Raw genomic sequence first — 14,513 nt, 5'->3', positions numbered from 1 at the left:
GTAAACCGCTTCTTGAACAAGAAAAAATGTAGGCCGGGAATTGATTTTGTCCAATAGGAATTGATCAGATGGTTTGCCATTGGTCGATCTCATGTGAGTGACAGGTTGTACGCATCAGAGAAGAGATGCCACTGCAATAGGGAGGCAAAGTTATTTTGATTAAAGATTATGAGGTACATGAATCTGAAAAAATTATGTGCACAGTAGTAATATGCCGATCGTGGTTATATCCGTAGACACTGCGTATAATCCGCGGGTCAGGTGGGCCAAGTAATAAAAAATAACATTCCAATTAGAGATTCACCAATCTTATTGCAACGCAGTTTCTGCACCCTCACTAATGCTTTCACCAATGCAAACATGAGGTAAGTACAGTAAGAGCTTCATTGTGCAGCGTAACAGCGTCATTGATGTCATAACGAGTTTTGGCAAGTGTCCAGATAAACTCGCGCTGTGTGATTGACAGCTTGGGCGATTGAAAAGGGATTGTTCTTTGATCGCTTTCTGTATATATATTAATCACAGTTTAAGTAAGATTATTTTCATCCTACCAAGAGAAACTAGGTGAAGTTGATATTTTAGTCACTGGCTTGATTTACGATTAAGAGAAAGATTATCTGTCTGATCTTGAACAATTACACATCAGAAATTCACATAACCCACTGGTTCTTCAGAGGCTCGGATGAAGGAACTAAAAAAATATTTTTGTGTTCATTTGTACATCCAAACACTGAGCAACTGCCATGCTTCGCTCGTTTGCAAACCATGATGTCTCTCGAGGAAAAAACTAATATCACGCTCGCGTAGCTCATTTTCTCATGGGCGGGCCAAATTCTCTTTCCGGGCAAAGCAGAGAAAGGGGAGGTGACCTTTCCCCTTATGGCGACATAAGGGGAAGATTCCAGATTGGCCCGATTTTCTCAAAGGCGGAGCAGGATACCCAGGGCTTGGTTTACACCTATCGCCATTTCTAGCCACTGGGGGACCATAGGCAGGCCAGGGGAATTCATATTAATGTTAAAAAAACCTCATGATGTGAAATTTTCATGCCATGGGACCTTTAAGGAAAAAAATATCTCTCCCAAATAATGCTGCAAAATAACCCTTGCATTTGCTACACTATAATATTAGAGGTTACAATTCACAACAGAGGTATAATATTCAACTGCTATTTATTTTCAGATATAATAATTGCTCACAAAAAACTGAAATGTTTATTGCACATAAGGTAGTTTTCATAATCACTTGACTTCATGGCAAATTTATTCAAACATGCATGTATAATTTAAAAGTAAATAAACTCCTTTAGTGTATTTTTATAGCTAACTAACAAACTGAACATCGGATGACTTTCCTGAGGTAAATGCAATGTTAAGTGACATTGTTCACAAGCTGTTTTATTGATATCTTTCTGCAGTTGAAACTTAGATTGAGTGATTACATGAGACATGATGTGGATTTTGGTAAGTTGTACTGTATCCTTCAACATGCCTTCTGATATTAATGCATGTTTTTTCAAAATATAACTTGTATTAAAGTGGAAGAAAAGACTCAAGCTCTGTGCTGCTGTTTGACCTGAGGCGCTACAGCGATCTGTCAAGTCACGTCATAAAGAGTGTCATAAAGCCATTTATTGTTTGAATTTCGTGTTAATGGACACAATTTGAAAGATGAGACTTAGCACAAAACTTTTTGCGATCAAGGGATGGGAGGCGCACAACAAAAATGTTTGCTGTTGGGAAAAAACGTGGACCTGGCAACCCTGGCTTGAACTATGGGTGATTCAAGGCTCAGATAGCCTACTTTTATGTAGCTATTTTCTAACTTTTAATGCGTTATTGTCATGTTAACTTGCCCTAAGTTCAACACGAGAGATTTTCTTAAGCATATGAGTTGCAGTCTGACACATTTTTCCGCACCCTTTTGATTGGCAGGACATAAACGAGCCTGATCATTGGCTGTTTTTAAAGGGGTCCTATTATGCTTTTCCACTTTTTGCTATTGCGTAATGTTGCTGTTAGGGAATATAAAACTACATTTTGTAGTGCGGATCATTCTTTGCAACTTATCAACTTATCAAACTAATTCTCATGTTTAAGAATCTGTTATCTGCTTGACAAATAGGTGCTTGTTTGTTAAATTGAGCTTATAGTTTCCACTGTAATTACTATAGCAAAGAACATGCATTATATCTGTGTAATGGGAATGCATTGTAATAATGTTAATTTTATCCTGGGCACAGAATGCAAAACCTGCTCTTCCTCTCCAGGGGTGTGTCTAGGGGAGGCTGGAGGAGGCAGTGCCTCCCCTAGAATAAGCCCTGCCTCCCCTGAGAAATGATCTGTCCATCTGATGATAAATTACAAAAGAAAAATGTTTGCTATTTTTTTCGCTGATTCTGACCTAAGGTGATGTCTTTTGTTCTCCTTCAGATCAAGGTTCATGACCAGAACGTTCATTAAAAAAAAGTAGCCTATTGCTTTTCTATTGGCCGTTTTAAATGGGGGTGTGTCAGTCTGCTGCCGCTGCTCATTAACAACCCGAGAGCGCAGCAGTCACAGTTCACGCTGCACACATACGATATAGATTTGGAATCTGTTGGCAGCTCGTGTTAAAACGCTCACTGCTCACAACTTTCTTTTCTCATTTAATGCTAGTGTGTTCTTATAAGCTTTTCCTGAAAGTCTTGTAGTTGCTTAATTGCTTAAAGGGATAGTTCACCCAAAAATGTTACTATCAGGCTGATTTTTTTTTTGATCATTTTGATTTCATGGTGACTAAGTATGACTGTTTCAGAATAGGTTTATTTTTTCCCAAACACTCTCCATTTATACTATTGTTCCTCTAAAATAAATACATAAACATCCCACACTCACTCCATTGGCTGAGGTTGGCAGAAGGCTGCCTCCAAGCTTTCTGATTGGCTAAGACATGCAGGCTGCAGTCAGGTTAATTTTTTTCCATTTGTAGATCCTGGAGCTGTCACAGAGTGAAGTGCGATTTCTCGAGACACCCATTTCAGTGATATCTGTCAGGCAGTAAGGACATTTTATGCATGGTATTAAACCGCTTACGGCAGCTTTAAAGATGGCTCTCGCTCACAGAGGGATCTTTAGAAGTATTTAACGGAAATTGAACACATTTTTTCTCTCTGTTCCTCCCTCGCTCACTCTATCTCAAAGCAATTTTAGTGTATAGAAGTTCTGCTGAAACTAAATTACTTGCACTTCAATCTAGTGTTTGTCTTCTATTACATAAAGCCTGATTAAAGGTTCTTTCTCTTTTCTTATTACTACGGCGTATCACAGCCCTCAACTTCAAATTGATTCTTAAAAACCAAGCCATCAGAGTCTACAGTAATATCTCCCACTGTAATTTAATTTTAGTGTGGATGGGGACGATGCTTTTCACAATCAGCAGGGTGGACATGTTTTTTTCTTCCACATTAATTTCATTTCCAGTTATCTTGCAGGTAAACTTGGCAAATCAAATGTAATCTTAAAAACAAGTGTTAAATAACAGTGGTGCACAATATAACACTTTCCTGTATGTTGTTTTAAGCACATATTTATAATGTAAATATTTATAAATATGTCCATGTTACATGTAGTTACTGTGTAATAACTATAAATGATGCATAATTGCATGCAGCTAATCCAAAATCAAACCTCAATCCTAACCCTATAGTAAGTACATGTAGTTAATTAATATTACTCGGTACTTAAATGTATAATTACACTGTAACATAGACACCTTAAAATAAAGTGTAGCCTTAAACTAATTAAATAAAGATAAATACAGTGCTTTACATATGGTAATTTAAAAGAAATATACAAATTACAAAATATACAATATCAGGAAAACTTAATAAAACAAACACAAAATACTCCATAAAGTGTAAGATCCAAAAACACAATAAGATTTATTAACAAAGTAATTAATCAAGTCTACAAATAAATTATACTTCAAAATAGACACAGATTCAGCGAATCTAATATTCCTGGGCAGACTGTTCCACAGCATTGGAGCCTTCACTGCAAAACTTCTTTCACCATTTGTTTTACATCTGAATCTTGGAACAGCCAACAATTTATTACAAGAATGAGACCTCTGACTTTTTCATGAGGTTCTGCTAAACTAACTTCTGCTAAATACTTAGCTGCCAAATGCTTAATATAGCAATAATAAGATCTTAAAATCAACCCGAAAATGAACTGGTAACCAAAGTAAAGAAGCTAAAACTTGAATGTATATAGAGTATGCTTTTTTTTTTTTTTTTTTTTTTCAGAGAAAAAAATAGCTTGAATTTAATTTTCTTATGTTTGTCCACCCTTCATCCGGAATGCAGAATCCCTGAAAATATTCAAAAGACAGCTGAAAACTCAACTCTTCTGTGAGCTCTTAACCTCATCATAAAAAAATACTATGCTTTTACTTTCCTTTAAATCCCTCCCTATTCTAGCTAATGCTACTCACAGCAATATCTGACACTTTGTATTTTGAGCACTTCTTGTGTATATTTGCCTCTTCACGATGAATCGTTTGCTGTATTCCTCATTTCTAAGTCGCTTTGGATAAAAGCGTCTGCTAAATGAAAACTTTTACTTTTACATCACTACATTCCAAAGCATAATATTGTAATTATTACTCTACTACATTTCATAAAATCATGCCTTTCCTCATTATGAACTGAAGAAATCGTCACCCGCTCCGAGACCCGAGCGATGTCCGATTCGTGAACAAGTTTCGATTATAATTTTTTTTTAATTACCCTGTTAAATCGCACTGAACGATTCATTTGTGATTTGGACTCATCTGAATGAATCTGTTCTCGAGTCAGCAACTCCATGATTCAAATGATCAGAGCGAGATGAGTTAATAATTCACTGAATTGTTAAAGAAATAGTTCACTTAAAAATTAAAATTGTCATCATTTGCTTACCCTCAAGTTGTTTCAAACCTGAATGAATTTCTTCTGCTGAACACAAAAGAAGATATTTTGAAGAATGTTGGTAACCAAACAGTTGATGGACCCCATTGACTTCCATAGTAGTAAAAAAAAAAAACTATTTAGGTCCATGTGGTCCATCAACGGTTTGGTTACTGACATTCTTCAAAATATCTTGTGTTCAGCAGAAGAAAGAAATGTATACAGGTTTATGCTACTCGGAGGATAAACCTGTATATCACAATCATTTGTTAACAAAAAAGTATTACTTCAATGAGCTCATTGTTTCTGCCTTAAAGTATTACATTGTTTAAATTAATACATTTTTTAGCTAACTGTAATTTGTACATGTACTTTTCTGAAATGCATAACTTAGACAGTTACCGCTGATAACAGATCACTCTAAATTGTAATGTGGACTCATGCATTTCCTGTAAAGCTGCTTTGAAAATGATGTAATTAATGTTAATTGAATTTAAGCAGGAAGTCCTTCCTATTGGCTGCTACCAGATTGTTTAATGTGCTATAATCATCACTGGTACTGTATATACATTTTGGTCTTAGTGTGCAGTCTTAGTCTCAGCCTACACTCTCAGAAAAAATGGTACAAAAGCTGTCACTGGGACAGTACCCTTCAAAAGGGTTCTAATATGTACCATTTAGGTACTAATATGCACTCTTTAGGTACAAAGGTGTACCTTTTGAAAAGGTACCGCCACAGAGACAGCTTTTGTACCTTTTTTTTCTGAGAGTGTAGTGTGTGTGTGTGTTTGATGAAGCTACTGTGACAATGCAATTTCCTGTTAACCCTTTAGAACCGGCTGTGTCGTCGCGACACATACCAGCAAGCTGTATTCATTTTACCAAAACTCTTCAACCGTTTGCACTATCAAAACCATTCAAATTGCCCCTGACAGTAGACAACATGCGCTTTTTCGATTAATAAAGTATCTATCAATCAAACAAATTCACAAGTCAAGCCAAGAACAGGAGGTCCTCCGAGCTTGAGTGCGTGCGCGACTGATGGCACAAAAAGTTACTAATGCCGAATTTTAGGATTTATTATTGTAAATGAATTTCATATTTAGGTCACGACTGTCGATTGTTTGTAAACTAAATCTGCTGTTAAAGGGAGAGCTGTTTAAGCCCATTGTATGAAGTGCTTGAATGTGGACATGTCCACGTGTATATTACCGTCCGAATGGGGAAGGTTTTTGGTAAAAACTAAACAATGTTAAAATAATTCAAATGAATGCCCATCCCGTTGTAGCTTCAAATGATGAAAAACTGGTATGTTTGCATACTGTACACATTTTGCCCTATGTGACGTTTTTGTACTCTGTGTTTATTTGTCAACACGTTTTTCCTCGTTTTTATATACTATATGGTGTATTTTTATTTATTTTTTTCCTCTTGTTTGCACACTTGAATTATCAGTAGTAGTTATCAGTGTGACAGGTTCTGGTAATAAAATGAAACGTTTTCTTACTGGCAGATCAATACATATTATGTGTCTGCATAATCAGTGAGGACATTGACTAGTGCTGGCTACTTAATTCATAATAATTCATAATGATGTCAGACTGAGCTCTATCTGTCTGTCTACTACATTATAACCCCCTCCTCCCCCCACATGTATTTTCAGCAGTAGGATGGTGTATATAAAATTGCAAAATAAATAAACATTTATTAATCAGTACTTTTTACTATTATTACTTGGGTATATTAATAATCAAGTACTTTTGTTCGAGTAAAATTGAAAAGCAATACTTGATACTTTTTCTGGAGTAAAATGTTAGGGTATCTGTACTTTTACTCAAGCACTTGATTTGTGTACTTCGTCCACCACTGTTCTCTCTCCTTCAAAAAAAAAAAAAGGTAGAGAAAAAAGTATTTTAATATATTGTGATAGGGACCCATTTAGTCATTAGGAGAATCACACCAGGATGGGACACGGAAGCAGTAGTTGGCGTGCAAGATGGGGGATTTAAAATTGGGATGTGCAAATAACGTGTCTAAGACCTTGTTTCAAACAAAGGTTAATGAAAGCAGTCTAAAACTAGCACTGTGCTGGTACCAAAAGCAGTGCCAACTCTTCTCTATAATCATTGAGGCCGGAGCTTCACTGCACTCAGACAGCGCTAACAATAACCTTTTCACTTCACTCCAAACACAGTCCGTTAACTAGTGCCCCTTTCTCCTAGTGACAGTAGCCATTTTCCCATTTAAAAAAGGAGCATTTCTTAAAATAAAAAAGTAAAAATCTTATTTTTACAATAGTTATCAGGTTGTGTTTGTTTGACCTGTTCTATACCTATGCATGTTTGTGTTGCAGAAGGTGTGCACCAAATGCGGAATCGAGACACCAGGAAGTCAAAAAAGGGCTCAATGGCTTTGCAAGATCTGCAGTGAACAGAGAGAGGTACAGTACTACAAATGTTTTCACTTCATGCTAAATTACCCCATTTTGTCTTTAGAAGAACTAGTTGTTCAGAAGTTAGAACTTGGATGAAGAATACCAATAATAGATTATGAAATATTCCAAGACATTTAATTTCTAAACTGATAACCAACACAGTCTCAGACAGACCGCCTACAGTCTGCCCACGTTCTGACCATCTAAAGCATTTTGCAGACTTACGAAACTGGGAAGCACTTGTAAAAATCTCAAAGTCCAAAGGGAGAAAGTCCCTGGTTGCACTGCAACTCTGGAGTCTAGGTGCACAGGTTTTTATCACAGTAATGCTTTTTATCATGTCTGGTGACCAAGACTATGGCAGTGAAACTAAATACAGTATGTGTTGCACAAAAATATTTAGCCATTACTTGCAAATACTGTGGGTTCGTTCAAATGTACTTTTAGTACAATTGTTTTAAACACGGAAAACTGCGCAGTGTTAACCAACCAAATAATTTGACAAATAGTCACTAGGGATGCAACAATACAGTTAGCCCACGGTTCAATACATACCTCAGTTTTTTAACCACGGTTTTCGGTTCGGTTCTGATGTTTTTTTGTTATTCTATGCTTAGGCAATAGAAACAGTAAGAGGTTAAGGAGAAAAAAATAAAAACGATTTATTGCAATACTCCTTTATTTTACTTAAAAGCTAAGAAAAGTCCATTAGTTCCTAGTGTATTGTATAATATACAATTAACACTGACATCTGACAGCTGCTGGTAGCCCATGTACAAAATGGGGAACACATAAATTCCTAAATTTTGAAAATAAACACGTGAAGTTAGTAAACATAAATTGACCATTTCAAATAAACATATTTGTGCCTTCAGACAGTGATATTGCTGGGTGATGGCGGCGTAGATGTGCAGTAATGTTGGAAGTGTTTCCGTTTGAGTAGGCTACACGTATAAAACAATGCTTGCACACAGTCATTTTTTTTGTTTACCGTTTTTTCTTCCTCGGCATTATACTCATTGGCAAAACCAAAATGTCCCCACACCACGGATTTGAAAGACGCCGGCGCTTCCTCGTACTGTAGCCTCACTTCACCGCCGCTCGCCATGTTAAAGTGTGGAATGATGGTTAAGCGCCCCCTAACTTTAGAGCATAGTGATTGAATATTTACTCGCGGAGAGGAGTTTCCTCATCTCAGCTCGTAGACTTACAGGCACACACAAACAGTCAATTCGGAGAGAAATAAAACGCACATAAATTATTCAAACGTAAAACCGCAATTCACAAGCGCAGTATTGAACTGTGGATGCCGTACCGAACGGTTCAGTATTATATTGAGAATTGTGGCATCCTTAATAGTCACATATCAGTAACAGGCTAAAATAGCATTACATGTCACGTTCCTTGCAGCGAATTCATTACGATGACATAAAATAGTGTGATCAAATGTACAGGTAATACAAAAACTAATTTACCTCATCCGTGAACATGATTCATGAATTCCATACATCTCTGGATAGTGAAAATTACATCTCCCATTGTTCCACTCTCCTTCATAGCGTCATCAATCTTCGCCTTTGTTATTGTTTTGAAAATGCGACCTCTGGCTGCGAAAACGTACAATATTGTGCCTTTAAGTGAACGAGTTGAGAAAGAAATCGGATGTGTTTCATTATACTGGATCTGTGTGTGCATGGGGTCTTAAAGTGACAGCAATCTACAAATACCAGCTGTTGTCTTTCATGTTAATCAAACAAAAAAACACAGCTTAAACAAAGATTAATTAACACACACACACACACACACACACACACACACACACAAGCTCTTGAAGCTCCGCCCTCTGTACCGGGAGCATCAGCTCATTTGCATTTAAAGGGACACACACAAAACAATGTGTTTTTACTGCTCCTCAAAAATACACAATTTTAACATGCTGTACAAAATTATTTGTGGGGTATTTTGAGCTAAAACATCACATAAACTCTGGGGACAACAGAGACTTATTTTACATATTGTAAAAAGGGGGATTTAACCACCCCTTTAAGTAATAAATGGAAAGCTAAATTACCCCACCCCCCAATTTATTTATTTTTTGCTGATCCAAGAGAAGATCTGATCCGTGACTTAAAAACCATAATATGATCCGAACCGTGAGTTTTGTGATCCGTTGAACCACTAACAGTTCCCATCATGGGATCATTTTGTGGATTTAGTTTAAATTAATTAGTTTTGGTTTAATTTTTTCTTCTTTTTTTATTTTTTATTACATTTTGTTAATTAAACAATTTGTAAACCTGAACATGAATGTATTTGCAGTCTTTTAAGACATTTCACATTTTTGGAATATAGAGTTCTTTAAAATGGAGTCAATGACCCTAGGCTTCTATATAGAACACCATTGAACCTCTGAGTGCACCAGGCTGTTGTTATGAGGAAAAACTAATCACTGTGTTTTCAAATCCATTGACATTTCAGTCAAATGGTTTCTCACTGAATACACAGTTCTTTTCCAGAATAACCTACACTTATAAATTTTACATCAGTTTGGCTTTGTTATATGTAGTTTTTTAGGCCTATTTTTAAACAATTTTCCCCCTACATCATGAACATTTTCAGCAGCAGAACAGCAAAAGTGAAAATGATGGTTGACAAAGGTTATGACACCAATAATGAGATAAGTAATGAGTAGTCACAGTAAGGTGAATCAGGCCGTATTGTTTGTGGTCAGACTGATGATTTACTATTGGACATTAATAAGAAAAATCTCATCTCTTTTAAGAAGGCTCCTTCAAGCTTGTGGAGAAATTTAATTGCTGCCTCTGTTGATTGGGGTTTGTGTGTATGTAAGGTTCAGGGTCATCATGAAAGGAGGAGATGAAAGAGGAATCATTTAGCCTTCCAACCTCAGATAGTTCAAAACCACAGGCAGACTGTAATGCAGCCTAAAACATTCAGTGTGATCATGTCGAGTACATTAAAAATCAATAAATACAAATAGCTGATTCAGGTTTAAATTGTGCTCCAAGAATAGAACCACGATGCAATTGAATGGACGTTTCCTCTATCAGATGCTTTAAAGGAACGTGTGATACTTAGTAGCCTTGGTTTCCCCATGCTGCCTTGCGCACAGCGCGATTTTATTCACGCTGCTAGGCAGCCTGGACACCATTGACCAGATTTTCCCCTCAAAAAGGGAACCAATCACAGAACGGGGAGGGAGCAGCAAGACGATGATGACGTCTATGCGACACACCGAAGCAGTTTGTTTATATCTATGGATCCAACATGGCATCAGACGCGAAGTTACCTTTCTATGCAGCCTTAGATAATGTTCTAAGTAGTTTAGAACGCAAGTTTATTTCATCTTCTTCCTCGTCGAATTTCTGTCGCTCTACATACGTCATCTGGTATAATTGAAACGATTGGCTATGAGCTACGAACAGGCGCATTTGATAGACATTCGTAGCGCCCAATAAACGGCTCTGGGCATTCGTAAACCACGCCTCAAATACGAGAAAATGAACATGTGGTTCCCAGACCACGTCTCAATGAGAAGAGGTCTGACGTTAGCCAGGCTAGATAGTTAGTGCAGTTTTCACAAATATTAAAAAAATTTCCTTCATACGGGTCCATAAAAACATGTGCAGTTCATTTTTAGTTCAACAAAACTGCACCGCTGTGAATAAAATAGGCTTCATTTCCAACTCAGAGCTGCAAAATGTGATACAGGCTCCATGCTGGCAAATAGAGGCTTGTTGTCAAAAAGATTGTTTCTTACTGGATTTGGAGACAGTTTTGACACTTCTGTCAGTGCTCTTCCTGTTAGATGAGTGCTCTAGGTTTGCAGTTGAAACATTATTTACTTTCCTTTATTCATTTTTTTATCTTGAAGACATGATATCTTCCTGTTCCATGTCAGCTCAGGCTTCACTTACGTTTTCACACTTTGGTTTTAGAAATTCTGACTATACTAGTATTTTTAGTAGTGATGGTGCATGTTATATGTCAACCTAAAACACTTGCCCTCGTGTCATTCCAAACCTGTATGCCTTACTTTCTTATCCAGAACAAATGTAGACAAAATAAGTTTTTGTTTAGCTGATAATAAATTGTAATCAATTAATTAATCAAACTTATTAAATCAACAAAACAATAGTTCTTGACAAACATTTACATTACTCATAAGGAAGTTTATATATATAAACGTATTGATGATATAATGATGTTCCTACTCTAATTGGTTGATGAAATACAACATTTAATTAGTGGCTGTAATAACTTGTTTTTGTAAAAGATTTATTCAAACATTCTTTAAAATAATAGACATCACTAACAGGTTAAGTAAAATATAATGAATGTGTACTATATTACATATATTACTTGCATATGTTTTGCACATTCTCCTCTCAAGAGTTTTTTTTTTTCTTTTTCTGTCTATTCATGGTTGAAACTTGAAACTTGTTCGTTAACAAATAATTATGACAATCAGTATTTATTACTTCATTGAGCTCATTGTTTCTGCCTTAAATTATTACTTTGTTTAAATTTAATACATTTTTAGCTAACTGTGACTTTGTATTTGCACATTTCTGAAATGCATAACTTAGACAGTTACCTCTGATAACAGATCACTCTAAATTGTAACGTGGACTCATGCACGTTCTGTAAACCTGCTTACATGAGACATTTATACATTTCGTACTTTTTCTAAAAATATATCTTCTGATATTCTTTTATGTTTATTTTGTGCTTTTACAAGTGGTAAAGTGTAAGAGATGATCAGTTCATGCTTGAACTGAGGCGGCTACAGTGTCATGTCACATTAAAGACCGTCAAACGGTTATTTATTGTTTGAATTTTGTGATAGGAATGACCTTTTGAAACCTGAGACTGTTTCTAATCAAAATGAACCATCGTTACTGTTCGTATCACTGTGTATTCAAGTGCTGAGGGATGCATAAGAAGATGAAATTTAGATATGGTAATAGGCGTTTTGTTTCTGACACGCGCAGTAAGCAGTAGACCAATCACAACAGACCGGGCCATCTGACCAATCAGAGCAGAGTAGGCTCTTTGAAAGGAGGTGTTTAGAGAGACCAAATCTTTTATCAAACTGTTTCAGACATTGTGAGAAAAGAGGGGATGCTGCAAAGTATATTATGAGAGAAATAATTTTTTGACCTTGGATGCATGTAAACTTAATTCAGGAGATCAAAATTAGGAACCTTTAAAATGGTATTATAGGAACATTTTAAAATCAAGAAATTAATAATATCAAGCCAGTACTAGTGTCCACACAGGTGACATGTTTATTTGTTGTAGCTTATCTACATTATGTGTGAAGTTAGGTGCTAACACAGTCTGGAGAACTGCTAAAGAAAGTCACTGGTTCAGTCAGTGATTTCGGCCCTCCAAAAACATTGTGGTCCAAAAAAAAGAAATTCGTTGCTCATTCCATTAGTGCTATGGACATGTATGACATTTGAAATCATGTGGCTTGTTGAGAAAAGTGTATGTATGTGTGTGTATATATACAGGTTTTCTCTCTTGAATTTTTATTTATTTTTATTGTATTGTAAAGCACTTTGGATCAACTATGGTTGTGTTAATCTTGTGCTCTACAAATAAATAAACTAACTTGACTATTTCTTTCCCAACTAGACAACTAAAAAAAATCTCATAGACTTTAAATTGAGTGAGCGTTATCTGGAGAGCAGAATAGAGACTTGGGATTGACCAGTAAGCAGCCATGTAGCAATGCCCAAGCAATGACCCAGAACACCCTGGCAACCACATAGCAACATGAACAAATCACTCAGAACACCTCAGTATCCATGTAGTAGTGTCCTTGAAACCAGTTTTGCATGGACACCTTGCAAATTATAGTCATATTATTTTCTACTGCAAATAAGAACAGAATAAGAAAGTTACTTGCTGTTTCATTTGTAAGAAGGCCAACTGATCTGATGCTCCCCATGTATGTTTCCATTAGATTCTGAAAAGGTCAAAGAAAGATCCATTTAAGAAGTAATGAAATGTATGTTTGGGGTTTGATAGGATTTGTCGCTTTCCCGCTGCGCTGTCACTTAGTCAATAGTTTCATTCAATATAAGGCCTGCATAAAGCTTAAAAATATTGAAGAAATAATGTACAGGATAAAGGAAGAAATATTCAGTTAGAAATTCAGCATTTCCCATTTACCTCAAAAAGAACTCTATATTGACATGCACCTCGTCCTCATTACCCATGTCACAGAAATAACACATTGCCCTCCAGCACAGAGCTCAGCTTCAGTGACCCCATCTCCGGTCACATCCCGCTCAAACACACTAACCTTCAGCGCTAATCACAGCACATCAGAGCGCAGTTAGCCACAGATATGTGCTGTCAGACGCTCCTTCATCACCCCTCTGTATTTAGAGCCCAGCAGGTAATATTGAGCAGTGAACGATGGGTAAAGAAAGAGTTGGACAGTGATAGGCTTAGAAGATCACTTGTTAGCCTTAAGGTTTCACTTTGGTTCATGGTACTCTGAAAAGCCTTCTGTTACACATCACGGATAGGGGAAGTTTCTGAATTTGTGATGGGAGTGTTTAGAGGCACTGGAAGGATCCTGATTCAAGTTGAACATGCACTACTGTTTAAAAGTTTGGGCTCTAAGATTTAAAAAAAAAAGTTTTTTAAAAGTCTCACTTAGGCTGCGTATATTTGATCATAAATGCAGTAAAAACAGTAATATTGTGAAATAATGTTACAATTTAAAATAGGTGTTTTCTATCTGCAAATATTCCAAAAATATAATTGATTGATTCTGCAAAGCAGAATTTTCAGTATCATTACAAATGACATCTTCAGTGTCACATGATCCTTCAGAAATCATTCTAATATGCTGATTTGGTGCTCAAAAACATTTTGTATGTTGAAAACGGTTGTGCTGCTTAATATTTAGTTAAAACCGTGGTACATATTTTTCAGAGTTTTTTAAAACTGAATTCATTTGAAATAAAAAAAAATTGTAACAGTGTGTAGATGTCTTTACTGTTACTTGTGATCAATTTATGCATCTTTGCTGAATAGAAATATACCTTTTGAAAAAAATGTACTGATCTATAACTTTTGAATGGTAGTATTCTTGATGAATCTTAT

General features: G+C 36.2%; 1 protein-coding gene across 2 annotated transcripts in view; it reads left to right on the top strand.

Annotated features, from left to right (window-relative positions):
- doc2b (double C2-like domains, beta) overlaps window positions 1–14,513 on the top strand; it is a 228,462-nt gene that overhangs the window by 11,850 nt on the left and 202,099 nt on the right. For both annotated transcript variants that reach the window (XM_079872550.1, XM_079872551.1), the window contains exon 5: window positions 7,284–7,370. In XM_079872550.1, coding sequence (XP_079728676.1) covers window positions 7,284–7,370 — 87 coding nt within the window. The remainder of the gene's footprint in view (window positions 1–7,283; window positions 7,371–14,513) is intronic.

This window comes from Squalius cephalus, assembly GCF_949319135.1.
Source record: "Squalius cephalus genome assembly, chromosome: 5".
Classification (NCBI taxonomy): domain Eukaryota; kingdom Metazoa; phylum Chordata; class Actinopteri; order Cypriniformes; family Leuciscidae; genus Squalius; species Squalius cephalus.
Note: the sequence above shows the minus strand (reverse complement) of the source record. Positions and strands in the feature narration are given on the sequence as shown.